This window comes from Diplodia corticola (assembly GCF_001883845.1).
Source record: "Diplodia corticola strain CBS 112549 chromosome Unknown scaffold14, whole genome shotgun sequence".
NCBI lineage: Eukaryota > Fungi > Ascomycota > Dothideomycetes > Botryosphaeriales > Botryosphaeriaceae > Diplodia > Diplodia corticola.
In genome coordinates this window covers 1,709-15,838 of record NW_017971493.1, presented here as the reverse complement: position 1 = coordinate 15,838, position 14,130 = coordinate 1,709, and the positions used below count along the sequence as shown (strand labels likewise).

Genomic DNA, 14,130 nt, shown 5'->3' with positions numbered 1-14,130 from the left:
AATTTACTCGCACATGCTCGCATCCCGCAAAGATGTTTGCGCTCGTATATGCTTTACGCCTTTTTGGGGCCTGCAAGTGGATATATCAAATCCTTCACTGTTTTGAATGTACATACTTCGGAATGCGCATATCAGGTCCACCTACACGGAACCGACCTACAAGCCGACCCACAAACATCCATTGGGCTCACGATCGCCATAGCGTAGGTCTTCTTTAGCTTTGTGGATCTGGGGTAATACCTTACCAAATGTGGGGTTTGCCGTCCTCAGAGCTACAGTGTGTCCCGTGAGCAACGTTCTTCATATTTAGGCATTCAAAACAAATATGTCTAGGCCTTAGATTAGTAGCAGCACTCGGACGTAGCTTCCAACTACCCACGGGAGTATAGTATGATCTTTGGGATGACAGAATGAGCAAGGAGAATTTTGCAATCCGCTCCGGTGTGGCCTCGCAAGTATACTTGCTGGCATCTACAATGGCAGCAATCCTTGGCCATTTGAGCATCCTGTCCCGTCATTTGACATCTCGAAAACGGAATGCAGGCTAGAACCACCCACAAGGTCGTGTGTACAAGATCGATATGATTTGTAGGTAGCAATGCGATGTCATCATGTGATACAGCGTCGTCGCATGATGATAGGCATCTTCTCGTGACGGAGACGTTGGTCAAGCTAACCATAACTGAAACAATGAAAGAACAGAGGATAAGTAACGCTGGGGATATCGCTCTATACAACAACACTAATCCAGCACACAGCTCGCGAGAAAGCGAGGACCTTGAAACATCCGCCTTTTTGCTCACCACCGCAAAGCGCCCCAAACAACTGATGAGCAAGCACTCAAAGCAATCAGAGCTCCCTTATTCGCTACCTACGCCAGGGACCTACTTCCCTACGATTGATTGTCCGCATCACTTGCGCTGAATGACAAGAACAGGAGTGGTCACTGCACTTAAACAGAAGAAGATTAATCGCATGGTAGTGGAAAGAGGAGAACGAAATAAGAAGGAACATGCCCATAGAAGATTGCGCTAAAACAATGCGCGATGCACAATGCCATCTCTTCCAAACAGTTACATCGGCGGCTTCGTGTCCATCGGAGTAGGCGTGTGATTTACGCCATTGGTGACGCTTGCGCTGCGTGGACTGTTCCGTTCGGAGCGCGGGGGTTGCTGTACCCGCTTTTCGTCATCGCCACTGTCGTCGTAGTCTTCATCAACCTCCATCTTGCGAGCGGCCGGCTCGTGTTGCTCCTTACGCTCTTCCTTTGGCTGTTCCGCCGTATGAGGCGTTTGCGGTGGAGGCGGGGGGTGAATGGCAGGAAGGGAAGGCGGATGGTGCGCCGCCTCCGAAGGGTGATATCCATCGTTGATGTGTCTCTGCTCTTCGGGGCGACGTGCCTCAACTGCATCCGGGGGGGTTCGCTGTACCTGCGAGGTTTGAGAAGCCATCCTCTCAGGCGGAGAGGGGCGGCGAGGTGGTTCATCGTCGTCAAGGCGCTGGCGCTTTTCGTCGTTCGCAGGAGGTTTGTGAGCAGGGCTGTTGTCATCCTCCCACTCCCGTAGGCGCTTTGGAGCAGTTGGAGTCCTCTCATCCCGATCACGGGCGGCGGCCTCGGCGGCAGCAAGAGCTGAAGCTGGCGGAGGGGCACCACTCGCGATGCCTCCGGGAGCTGCAGGGTCAGGGTGGTGCTGGTAATTCTGGTGAGCGTAGTGCGAGTTCGGAGATGCCGCCTGGCTCTGAATAATGGGGCGAACTTCGGGAGGAGGGCTTGCAGGGCGACCGTAGGGAGGCACCGGTCCAGGTCCTGGGGGCGGCGGACCATTCAGCGTGGCCGGCGGTGCAGGTCCATTTGAGGCATGAGCTCCATAATTGGGATTGGCGATCCTGTTCGGCTGGCTTTGCGGCGGTTGTTGGGTCTGTGGCGGTTGTTGCTGCGGGGGGTGATTCGCCTGTCCGCCCTGGTACAGATTGGGGGCAGTGTTATGGCTCTTTGGCGACGGAGAAAGGCCTCGGCGAGCCGGTCCTGGGCCAGCATTCAGTCGAGGCGGCTCTTGGAACTGCCTGGGGGGCTCTTGCCTCGGACTAGCGGGGCGAGCTGACGCCCCTGGTCTGAGCGCAGGATCGCGTTGATCGTAGGGACCGATCTGCTGCGCTGGCATCTGCGGGTCTTGAATGCCAGCAAGGCGCCTGTTCCAGTCATTGCCACCACCAAGCGCGGCCGGAGGCAAAGGCTGTTGAGGAGCAGGCTGAGAAGGCTGAGGGCCACCCCATTGAGGCTGCGGCGGACCACTCATAGCTCCTGGCTGGTAGGCCTGAGGATGAACGTCCTGCGGCAACGGCGCGCTGTTCTGATTCGGCATACCATTCGTCGGTTGGCCGTTCTGCAGCAGCTGCAGGCGTGCCTTGATGTGCACGTTTGAAGGGTCAAGATCAGCTGCACGTTGGTACGCATCCAACGCGTCGGCAGTTTGATTGTTGCAAGATTCATACTAGAACTGGTCAGTGCCACGCGCTAGGCGCTGTTGTGTATGTGGAAAACAAACTCACCAAAGTTCCGAGGTCGTACCAGACCTCAGAGATGTTGGGGTTCAGGCGAATGGCGCGAGAGTAAGCATCGAGCGCATCACGGTATTGGTTGATCTGGTAGTAGAGGACGCCAATCGAGCACCAGAAGGTCGGGTTCCGGCCATCACGATAGACAGCCTGCTGGTAAGCTTCGTACGCCTTCGGGTACTTCTGCTGCGACATGTAACAACGACCCAACAGATACCAGCTCTGGGCATCGCTTTGATCTGCAGTTCGGTGTCAGTCAACCACGCGGGCACCAATTGGGAACGAGTGCACGATCTTACCCGACGCAACAGACTTCTCCAGGTACTCAATCGCTCGCTCCTGGCTCTCGAAGCTACTGCTTTGCTGATGGTGGAGCCAACCCAGCTGCTGAAGGACCTTGGCATGATTCGGATCCCGATCGAGCACGCGTCTGTAGGCGTTCTTCGCCGATTCATACTGGAGGAAATCAGCCATGCACTCTCGCTCGGACGAGTCGACGCCCTTACATCCTTCTGCTGTTCATACACGTGACCAATCTGGAACCAGATGTCCTCTTCCGTCAGCGGCCGAGGAGGATCGTTGACGATATATTGGAAGCACTGCGATAGGTCAACTTCCGAGTTGCGGCGCAGTCAGTCGTCAGTTGAAGTGAGCGTACCTCCAGGCTAGAAGAAAATTTTTGCTGCTGTTTGTAGATGATGCCGAGCCTGAAGTAGATCTCGTTCGCTTTCTCAAAGCTCGGCTCCATACGCATGACTTGCGAAAACGCCTCTTCGGCGTGCTCGAGCGAACCATAGCGATCGTACAGAATGCCGATACCGTACCAAAGCTTGGGCTCCTAATGTATACGTCAGCGAGCACACGAAGCCAGCAGAAGACCGGCCACATACCTTCGGATCCTGCAGATGGTAGAGTGCCTGCTGGTAGGCTGAATAGGCCTGCTGAAGGTCGTCCATCATGAGGTAGCAGTGGCCTGCAGACAAGCGGTGAGAACAGGTATACGGGACGCGACGAGGGCGGGGGACGTACCAAGGCTGCCCCAGACATCGCCGTTGTTCGGATCAATCTTCAGGATATTCTTGAGGTACTCAACGGCGGCGGGGAATTGCTCCATGCTCCGGAGGATGCACGAGATGGCCTGCATGGCAGGGACGGACCAGTTGTTGTGGCGCAGAGCATGGTCGTAGCACTGGCGAGCGCCGTCGAGGTCGCTCATCATCTCGGACAGATTGCCTGCACGTCGGTCAGTAGGCGCCAGCCGCGAGCGAGGGGAGAAGGGGACGGAGGGCTGAGTGCGTACCCAGGGCGAGCCAAGTCTGCTCGTTCGTTTGGGTGAGGACTGTCGAGATGCCGCCTTTGGCCTGGGCCGGGAAGGGCGGGTGGCCGTTAGGCTGCGGGTGGCCGGGTGGGCCATGGTGGGTGGGCAGTCCCGCCGTCGGGGATGGTTGTTGGTGGGTGGCCATGTAGCGCGAACGGTGCCGTGGTGGTTAGAGGGCGGGCGGGCGTCGGCTCTCGCAAGGGCAGGCGCTCAGACTCGCGGGCGCGTGCTCGCGATGCGATGCCACAGAGACGCGGTCTTGAGCAGCGGGCGGCGAGCCGAGAGTCGCGGACGACGCAGGCTTGTCGGGTCGCGACTCGTCCAGCGGCGGCTTGGGCAACGAAACGCCAGCTCGCACGGGCGGCGGCACGCAATGGCAGCAGCAGTGCCAGCTAGGCGGTGCAGAAAGCGCAGGCCGGGCGCTGAGCAGCGGCGGCGGGAATGGTGCTGGGCGGGCGGGAAGGGGGCGATGGGGATGGGGATGGGGAGGCGCGAGGCAGAGGGCGCGGGAGATGGAGGCGACGGGACTCGAGTGAGGGCCGGGAGAGGAGATGCCCCATTGCATTACATGAGGGCTGGGTTAGGGGAAGATTTCTCAGCGGGCTCGAAAGGCGATTCAGAGCGCTCGCGCTAGGCGCTTGGCGTGCAGGGAAGCACAGCGGAGGCGGCGCGGCTGCTCTCAATCTGCCTTCCCACGGTACCGCGCAGGGCAGAGCCATTCCCGCGCACTGCCCCCCCGTCGGCACCCAGCCGCGCCCGTGTGTGTGTCGCCCACCACGCCCACCACACACACCGCTGCAGCACAAGAACAATACACCGGCCGGGGTGCAGCAGCCGGCGCCGCGCAGCTGACAGGCGCACCGCCGCCGCCGCCGCACGAATCTGCGCGCCGCGCCCTCGCAGCAGCGCCGCCCAAGCAGCAGCGCGACCGTTTCGCCGGGCCCGCGGGGCGCGGTGGAGCTTGGGTTGACGGCGGCCAGCACGCGAGACGGCCGCGTCGCACCGCTTCTGCTCGCCTTTCTTTTTCCGCCAACGTTGCCGCGACCCCAGGAACGCCGCCCACGCCTTGGCCTGCCCGACCCTTGTTCGCGGAGCCCTGTGCGCGCATCCTGCACTAGGTGGCTTTTCTGTGCGAGATCTACGCCGCCCACGGCCAAGCGCAGAACGGCCGCCTGCTGCTCGTCGGCTGTAACGCGCGCCCCCCCCATCGCTGCGGATCGGCGCGGCCAGCCAGCCTCTTGTCCTGACGCCTGCTTTCGGTCGCCACGGGCGCCCCGCCCAGCCTGCCCGCTGCGACCGACCGCGCTCCTGCGCCGCCATTGGCCACGCCGTGCTGCGTGCCACCGCCCTCGTTTCAAGGCGGGATCGGCCACTGCGCGCTGCTGCATGACGCGCTCCCCGTCCCCTGTCATCGCGCTGGCCCCAACGTGCTTTATCGCCGCCCGCCGGCAGGAACCATGTCGCTGGCCATCCCTGTGCGCCCGCCCCGTCATATAACCACGGCGCCCTCTGCCCGCCCCCACCCGCCCTACGCACATGAAGATTCGCCTGGCGCCCCTACAAGCCCCCCAGGGCCCACGCTCTGCCTCCTTCCGCATCCGCCGTGACCGCCGCTATGCGCCAGCGGCGCCCCCTTATGGCGCGCGCTCGTAATAATGCTGCCGCTCGAACGGTGGTTTATCTAGGCAGCGTTCAAGTTGCGCTTGCGGTGCGGCGCTCTGGGTGCAGCCTGGTTCCTGGGGTTTCGATCTTTCCGTCGCCCAACCGTTCTGGCCCAAGGCTTCTATTTTGAGAACCTCCAGCAACACCACAGGTGAGCTTGTAGTAAGAGGGATGGTGCATCGAGAATCGCCGTCTTGTTCGTCAGGGCGCAGGCTGTAGCTTGCTTGTCGCTGAGCCTCACAAGCAAATGACGGGGCTGTTTCTCAGAGCAACCGAAACCAGGTCGATGCGTGCGGGACGCTTGCGATTGGGGCCCCGATCTGTGCGGCTGTTGCGTGTGGCTGTGACGATCCAAAGCTCTTACGCTCGACCACCTGCTGCTGCGATGAGTTCAAACAACGAATGGGCGGCAATCGGATGTCTGCACAGTATCTGGAGAAGTCGCATACAATCGCTAGGCTGCAGCCGAACAATGACGACCAAAAAGCCGTCTACGTTCTCGAAGAAGAAGTATATTCGAGACCGATCTGACATCGTCAAAGACCGATCTGACATCGTCAAAGGCCGTACGTATGTAGATACATGTCGGCACCAGTCCAAAGCTTGCAGATTGGCGCAAGACTCGGACTTTACAACCGCTCACTGGGCGGCCCGCCCCGCCTGGGCGTGCATGCACTTTCGCGGCCCTGGCAACAGCCGCGAGCAATGAGACAGTGCTGCACACAAAGGGCGGCATGTCCCAGAGCGGGTTTTAGGAGTCGAGAGTATGGAGCGCCGCAGTGGAGGCTTGCGGAAGAGGCCACCACAGGGCGTCAGGGCAAGGCCTATAGGCACTTCGTGCATCGCTCTCCCAGCACGGCGATGCATGGCGGCATGCACAGCACAGCAGACAGTCATGCGGCCAGAGTCAGACCGCATCGGATCGGTTGACGGGCGTTGGCGTCACCATTGCACGGCGGGTGGGTGTGTGGTGGTGCTTGGGAACCAAGGCAGGCGTTGGGAGGCTCAGCCACGGCGTGACAGCAAAGTCGTTCGACATTAAGCTCTGGTTCATCACAAACTCAGAAGTCGAGGGTCTCAGGGACAAGAGTGGCACGAGCGGGAACCGCGGTCGACGAATCTCGGTGGATACGGAGGCACTCCCCACATGGAACGGCGCTAGAACAAAAGCGAGGCCCAGGCCGGTCGCAGTGGGAACCTGCCAGCGGAGATGGTGGAGCGGACCGGCGCTTGCAAAGGGGCTGCTGAGAGCCTGTCGTGCCGAGCTAGCGAAGCGCCCGCACAGTGGGTGCAGAAAGGAACTGACCCTACCTAGATATATTCATCTCGCACACTACGTACGTAGTAGGATCCCATATCCGGATGCATTTGTATAATCTCAGCAATTACATTCATCACCTCTGTATGGGGAAAGGATGTTTTGACCTTCATCTACGTCGAGATACCTGCTTCGAATACCCACACAAATCATCGCCATGGCTCAATTTCCTCCGCCGCCCAAGTGGTGCCCGGGTCACATGAGATGGCGCTTTTTCCTCCGACTCCACCGTCAGGCCCGGAACGCCGACGCTTGTTCGGTCGCTACGGCTGCCCAGAAGCGCCGCGGCTGCAAGAGGTGAGCTATCACACTGCCGCTGCAGGTCACGTGCCTCTGCGGGCTGCTGCCTGACCAGAAGGTTTCGCTCTTAGACCAATTCAAGAGCCGCATTTCCAGGGAAGGTGGATCTCTGAGAGACCCAAATGCGATTGTATTGGTAACTCCAGATGGGCTTGAAGCAGTTGCTTTCTCCGCCATGCGAGCAAGGAATGATGCATTCAGTGGGGAGCTCACGGCGGACGGGTTGCATATGGCTATCCAGAAGGCTAGCCAAGAGACGGCAGGCGCGGGAGACTATGTTTAACGGAGGCCACTTGCATTAGACGTGCAGATAGTATCACAAAATTGAATTGCATGCTACTTAAGATGACTTTGGCGGAAGACACATCTTCACCCCCTGCGGTAAAAGGAGTCTGATAAAATCAAGGCAGCGCTGGCGAAAGACTGCCACAAGAGGCCCCGAGAGGAGCGTATGTGGCTTGTTATCGCTTTTGATGGGGTCATATCCTTCCCGTGCTTGGATTTCCGTCGCTCTATCTCCCTCCAGCTTATCAGGGTCAAGTGTTGGGAGGTTATGGCCAGCTGTGGGGGTATCGTCGTGGCCTTGATTGGCATCCGGGACAGCATCGTGAAGACTATAGTGGAGGAAATCGTTGGCATCTAGGAGAGAATCGCGGAGACCATTATTAAAGGCATTATCGAGGCTGTCGTGGGGGCATCCTGGAGGGCATTGTGAAGACCATTGTTGAGACCGTCCTGCTGGAGGACATGATTGGTATCCGAGAGAGGATTGCGGAGGCCATCGTCGAGGACATTGTGGTTTAATCTGGCCTTCTTCGGTGATGGGCCTGAACTGGCTGAGTCATTGGAAGGTGGTTTGTCGATATCCATCTTAAGCATGGGCTTCGGTCCCCATCCGACCTGACCAGCGAAATCAAAAGGATGCGGTGGGATTTGACCAAGCACGTCTGTCAGAACTGTCAGCTCATGGCAATGTCGATGGGATGTAGGGCTCTGTTCTTCAAGAACATGTAAGGGGTAATGTTTGGCCAGGCTATACCTTGTTCGGACGACTCCTTGATTCCATCTATAGGAAGGGATCGAGACCGAAGCGGTCGGTAGCGATGCCAAGTAAATCACTTCTCGATCAACGAAGTAGTAACGGGATGACAGTTAATGGCCATAGTACAGGTCTACCAACTAGTCGAAATAAATCTCTTGAGTCCATCCTCTCCAGGACGATATACTCGAAGTTCTGGCAATCGCCGAAGCCACACAGACAGGACCTTGTCAAGGATAAGTAATTACCGATACGTTTAAGAGAATACCCAAGCTTAGGCTCGTTTCCTTATTGATACACACTGAGAATGTGCGCTAAGCGCGGAAGGGGTAAACTTGTCTACTTCTTATGGTGATTGTTGTCAGGTCCATGGCGCATACTAAGGAAGGTGAAGGTACCTTAGACTTTCCTATCATGCCAACAGGACGCGCGATTCAAGCTGAGTGAATCGGTTGATCAACCCCTCTTTCAAACAAGGCTGAATTTGGGTGTACGATCTGTCGGCCAGATGTTCAGCGAACTCGCCAAACAACAGAGCTTGCTCGTCGTTGGAATCGAGTGATGATGGGATTTTTGCCGGTGATTCACGCAGAACTGGGATTGGTAGGCGAGCGGGAAACGTCAGAATCAGGGGTAGGGCGGTTTGTCTCCACAAGGTTCGACCGAGAAATCCAAATATTCCGCGCCCTCGACGCTGAGGACACGACCGTAGTCAAACTGGTTGATCCATACGTTCGGGTGGTGTGGTGCGAATGTAAAACCGTCATCATCGCCACCGTTCAGATGCCAGCTTTTCGATGAAATTTTTGAGGGGAAGCGTCAAGCCCCCTGATACTGGATGAGCGGAGGGCGCTCTTGACGTGTCTTTGCTGGCCCGGGCGGGATAGAAGAGGACGCGCTCAAGGTGCTTGCTGCTGGTCCGGGCAGATCACGCAAAGCGGAGGACGCTCTCCAGGTGCTGCTGGAAGTGAGCTGTCACACGCCGCTGTCGGTCACGTGACTCTGCATGTCGCCGGCTCGAGGGCACTGCGCTGCACGCGCTGCACGTCTTTCACGCCTTTGCCAGGTCACGACCGGCCAGCGTGCACGTGGGCAGGCTGACGGGGGCCACGGCCAGAGCTGGGGCGTGATGACGTACCAAGCTTTTTCGGCGCCCGCCTCGGGCAACAGACGAGAGAAATCTTGGAACCTTCGCCGCACCGCGGGGAACGTGGGGCAATGTCATACGCCTGCAGAATCCGCCGCAGTCCGCTTCTTCTTGCGCACGCCTGCTCCCGCGCGCTTGCTCCACCACGCCGCCCCGGATCTACTATTGCCATCCTCCAAGCGTCCTCCAGGGCTCGCATCACAGGAAGCAGACGCCCCTTCTCCAACTCATCTTCCATGGCCTCCGACGAAGACTACGCCGCCTTCCTGGACAAGGCCAACCAGGACACGGGCTCGGTGCCCTCGGCTCAGTCCAAGTCAATCAAGACCAAGGCGGTGGATTCCGAGGTGCCGCAAGTTTTACTGCAGGTCGAGGAATACTACATCTCCGACGCCGACGAACCGTTCGAGCCCGTCAGCCTCAAGTGGAATTCCGAGTCCCTGCCTTCCCAAGGTCAGCACGCGTATCTTCTCCGCTGCCCAGGCGACCAGACCGCTGACATGATGGCCACGCTCAGATGAATTCGCCAAGCTGATCGGACACGGTTCAGACGCGTCCAGCATCAGCCAGAGCGAATTCGATCCAAAGGGTCACTATGCGAAGGTGCTGAATGCGGTAAAGCAGGCCGGAAGCCACGATGTCGCCATCTTCAGAGTGCAGCATGGCAGTACGAGGGCAGAGTACTACGTAGTGAGCCTGGACAAGAAGGGCGGGAGAATTGTGGGCTTGAAGGCAGTGGCCATCGAGTCGTGAAGACTACAGTAGAAGTTCGGCAGAAGGAATACAATTGTGAAAATGATGCAGACCATCACGGGCAGACGTAGTGACGGCTCCGCGGCCGGGTGCGTTCGGCCCCATGGCCGGCCGAGTGCGGTCGGACATGGGTGTGCAAGCAGCATTCCACCGGTTAGCACTGCACGGCCAGCGGCCGGTGTGGGGAACGCGGTCGCAAGCAGAAACGGCGGCTCATTTGGACACGACAGGACGGACGGGCTGCTGCGCCAGGCCAGTATGGGCGGCATTCCTGTGAACGGGCACGATGAAACCTTGACGCAGTGACATGGGCTGGCTCAGGGGTGCATGGCGGCATGGAAACGCGCGGTCCGGACGAGGCATCATGTCTTTGTGCTGCGGGTGGCGGGCTCACGGCTTGCGGGAGATCGGCGCGATTGGAGAGACGGCGGGCGAGCACACGAGCACACGAGCCAGCAGAGGCACCCGGACGTGCTGATGGGAGCGTTGGGCGGGCGATGATGATGGCATAGCGACAGGGCGTGTCCGAGTGCTTGCGCAGCTCCTCGCATGTCGTGCTGCCCGGCCGGCCTGATTTGCTTGCGTTGAGCCAGGGGAATGTGCCGCTGCTGGTCGCCGCAGATCTTAGATCACGACCCAGTTCCGGCTGCTGCCACTTTCTATTCGCCCTCTGCCCTGCTCTCGATCAACAAAGCCCAACAGGCCCTGCTCCATCCTCCAATAACCCAGCAACCGCCCCTTTCGGCCCAGGAATATTTCGAGCGCCTCAGCCGTCCCTTGCGCGCTTCTTGCCAGTGACCGCAACCGCGACCGCGACCGCAACCGCGAACGCTCCGACAAGCGCGCCTCGTCACCCATCGCCGCTCGCCGCTCGCCTGGCCTTGCGCCCACCACGCTCGCTTCATGTCCCCACCAGGTTCGCCTGCGCAGAATGCGCCGCCGCATATCCGCCTCAACTCCAGCACCACCGACATTGGCACCGACGCTCCCGCCGAGCGCCCAGGCCCGGCGCGCCTGGACTCGTCGCGCTCCTTGACCGTCGACACGCGGCCCGTGTACAACCAGCCCGGCCCTGCTCAAGAGTCCGCCGAGTTCCTCATCCCGCCGCGCCCCTCGCGCACGCGAAGGTTCCGTGACGAAGAGTCGCCCGGCTACTCGTCGCGGAGGACCAGCTGGAGCTCCGAGTCGGGTGAAAGTCACGGCCCTTTCTATTCGCCCTTTGACGAGTCAAGGACCCCGTCCAGGGCTGGCAGTGACGACGAGTTGAATCTCAACACCCAGACTGTCTCGGAAAAGTACAACATAACGCCCTCTGCCGGCCTCCTGCTGTTTCCCGAGGACGTTGAGAAGGATGACTGGCTACACGAGCCGGACCCGGCCGACAAAGAGCCTCGCGACTGCAACATATGGAACAGGCGTGGCATGCTCAATGTCGGCGGTCTTGCTTTGCTCTCCCTGGGCCTGCTGATGCTCTTCATCGGCTATCCCATTCTGTACGTGGCTGAGATTGCAGCATTGCCCGCTCTACGCTAACCGTTTCCCACAGCACCTTTGCGCAGAGGCTTATCGACCCAACGGGAAATGCTTGCGCAAAGGACCCCAATTGCATCGACGTCCAACAAGACTTGCTGAAAAACATTCGACACGGCTTGATCGATCCCGACACGCCCGATAGCGTCAAGTCTCGCAAATCCTATTACTCGGGCAAGAAGCAAGTTCTTGTGGTATGGATGCACTGCTCACGTTGCAACCCTGTTGTCTGACAACCATCGCAGTTCTCGGACGAGTTCAATACCGACGGTCGGACCTTTTACGACAAGGACGATCCTTATTTCCAAGCTGTTGATTTATGGTACGGAGTGACACAGGATCTTGAGGTTTGTCACGACCACCTACATTCTCGCGCGCAAGCTAACAAGCCTGCAGTACTACGATCCCGATGCGGTAACTACCAAGGATGGAACACTCAATATTCGCTTCGAGGCCTTCGCAAATCACGATTTGGAGTATCGGTCCGGCATGCTCCAGTCGTGGAACAAGCTCTGCTTCAAAGGCGGTCACCTCGAGGCGTCCATTTCCCTCCCCGGCCGAGGAGACACTGTCGGTTTCTGGCCAGGCTTTTGGGCCATGGGTAACTTGGGTCGACCAGGATATGCTGCCACAACAGACGGCATGTGGCCATACAGTTACTCGGACACCTGTGACGCTGGCATCACTGCCAATCAGAGCTCGACTGACGGTATCAACTACCTGCCAGGAATGAGGTTGCCTGCTTGCACCTGTGACGGAGAAGACCACCCGAACCCGGGAAAGTCGAGATCTGCACCTGAAATCGATGTCATCGAAGCAAGTAACGCGCCTCTGGCCTCGGGGGACTACATCGGTGTTGTTTCGCAGAGTTGCCAGTTGGCGCCATTTGATATTTGGTACCAGCCAGACTATGGTGTGTCTGCCATTGATTGCTTTGTTCTCATCCACTAACAGCAACAGATTTCTTCGAGGTCTACGACCACTCCATCACTGAGATCAACCCCTATGCTGGAGGCCCATACCAGCAGGCTATTTCCGGCCTGTCCAACCTGAACAACGATTGGTACGACGGCAACGCGTACCAGAAGTATGCTTTTGACTACACTCCCGGCGATTCAGGATTTGTTACATGGTTTGTTGGCGATGAGCCCATGTGGACACTCGACGCAAGAGCGATTGGCCCCAACGGAAATGTTGCTCAAAGAGTGATTCCAGAGGAGCCCATGTCGCTCATCATTAATTTCGGCATGTCCGATAGCTTCTCATCGATCAATCTCACTGGCATTGCTTCCACGCTGCCGGCCACCATGAGAATCGATTACATCCGCATCTACCAGGATGAGGATAACGAACTCATGACGTGTGACCCTCCTGACTACCCCACCACAGAATACATTGCCAATCATCCAGAGCCATACAGTAACATTAATCTGACCCGATGGTATGACCCTATATTCCATATTATCATCCGACGACTACTAACGAATAATCAGGCATCAAACGGATTACGATTGGCCGGAGAACTCCCTCGTTCATGAGTGTAGCTCCAGTAAGAGCTCATAGGAGTATCAGTATTTCCCAAGGACCATTCCTCATTTTGCGACGCATCGCCTGGCGCCAGTCCGTTAGAAACGTCGATCCACTTTACGAAGTTTGCGTAGCATGATTTCCTCTTCGTTTTACGTTACGGCTCCTATAGACTTCTCTCGCCAGCATCGATCTACAACTTCTTGATCTGGGGACAAGACTCACCTTATGCATGATCCCCGGAGTTGGTAGGGCGGGCCTTTTCTTCTTGTTTGGGTAGTGTTTCTGTAACATATTTTCCTTATCCGCTTTAGTCGTCTCCAGCGTAAAGCCTTACGTTTGCTCCCCTTGGCGTTTACCAGTGTTCCAATACCCTTTCTCTACGTATAACTACTTAAACTATTATTCCTCCTTACTACTTCTAAAGCATCTATTTCCTATTAATCCAACCGAAAATAACTACTTCGTTATTCTAAGTATAGAACAATAATTATACTATCCTATAATATAAAGATGTGAGACAGAATTCTCTCGCCCAATTTAGCGCTCGCCCGGCCCTTCCGTTTTTCCAACGCTTCGCTCCCTTTACTTTCGCCTCCGCTCCCGCCTACCGCCTTTGTCCCTTCGCGGTTTAGAGCACACCGCCTTTGGGGTTTGGGTTTGTCGTGGTAGAATCGCGCGACTTGATTGGCGAGGTTACACGCTCCGATGCGAGAGAAGCGAGTGTTCTGCCTGGTTCCACCCCAACATTGGAATAGCACCACGGAGATGGGAAATGGCTTGAAATTCGTGAACCACGAAGGGATACCGCCTTCGCACCGTAACCTCTCTACGGGCGGACGAGAATAAACCTCGAAATTCTTATAACGTATAAGCTAGCTACCGCTCTACGTCCGCTTAAGTTTATATCGCGATACGGTATCTTACGGGCGGGAAAAGGAAGAAAAGATAGGGGAAGAGGGGGAAGGAAGAAGAGAGAA

At 57.6% G+C, this 14,130-nt stretch overlaps 3 protein-coding genes across 3 annotated transcripts; 2 read left to right on the top strand and 1 right to left on the bottom strand.

Annotated features, from left to right (window-relative positions):
* Nucleotides 1–1,073: 1,073 nt before the first annotated feature.
* On the bottom strand, nt 1,074–4,019 carry BKCO1_140003 (transcriptional corepressor cyc8; the record flags this gene model as incomplete). The annotated part of the gene is made up of 8 exons (XM_020271104.1): nt 1,074–2,492; nt 2,551–2,795; nt 2,856–3,012; nt 3,063–3,155; nt 3,215–3,394; nt 3,447–3,529; nt 3,586–3,789; nt 3,857–4,019. 8 exons carry the CDS (start codon nt 4,017–4,019, stop codon nt 1,074–1,076), a joined length of 2,544 nt encoding a protein of 847 aa, XP_020132158.1.
* Nucleotides 4,020–9,576: 5,557 nt separating this feature from the next.
* On the top strand, nt 9,577–10,093 carry BKCO1_140002 (uncharacterized protein; the record flags this gene model as incomplete). Its single annotated transcript, XM_020271093.1, has 2 exons — nt 9,577–9,793; nt 9,858–10,093. The coding sequence occupies 2 exons, from the start codon at nt 9,577–9,579 to the stop codon at nt 10,091–10,093; spliced, it is 453 nt and encodes a 150-aa protein (XP_020132159.1).
* Nucleotides 10,094–10,996: 903 nt separating this feature from the next.
* Nucleotides 10,997–13,186, top strand: BKCO1_140001 (glycoside hydrolase family 16 protein; the record flags this gene model as incomplete). The annotated part of the gene is made up of 6 exons (XM_020271006.1): nt 10,997–11,586; nt 11,640–11,817; nt 11,869–11,970; nt 12,020–12,536; nt 12,584–13,064; nt 13,117–13,186. 6 exons carry the CDS (start codon nt 10,997–10,999, stop codon nt 13,184–13,186), a joined length of 1,938 nt encoding a protein of 645 aa, XP_020132157.1.
* Nucleotides 13,187–14,130: the final 944 nt, after the last annotated feature.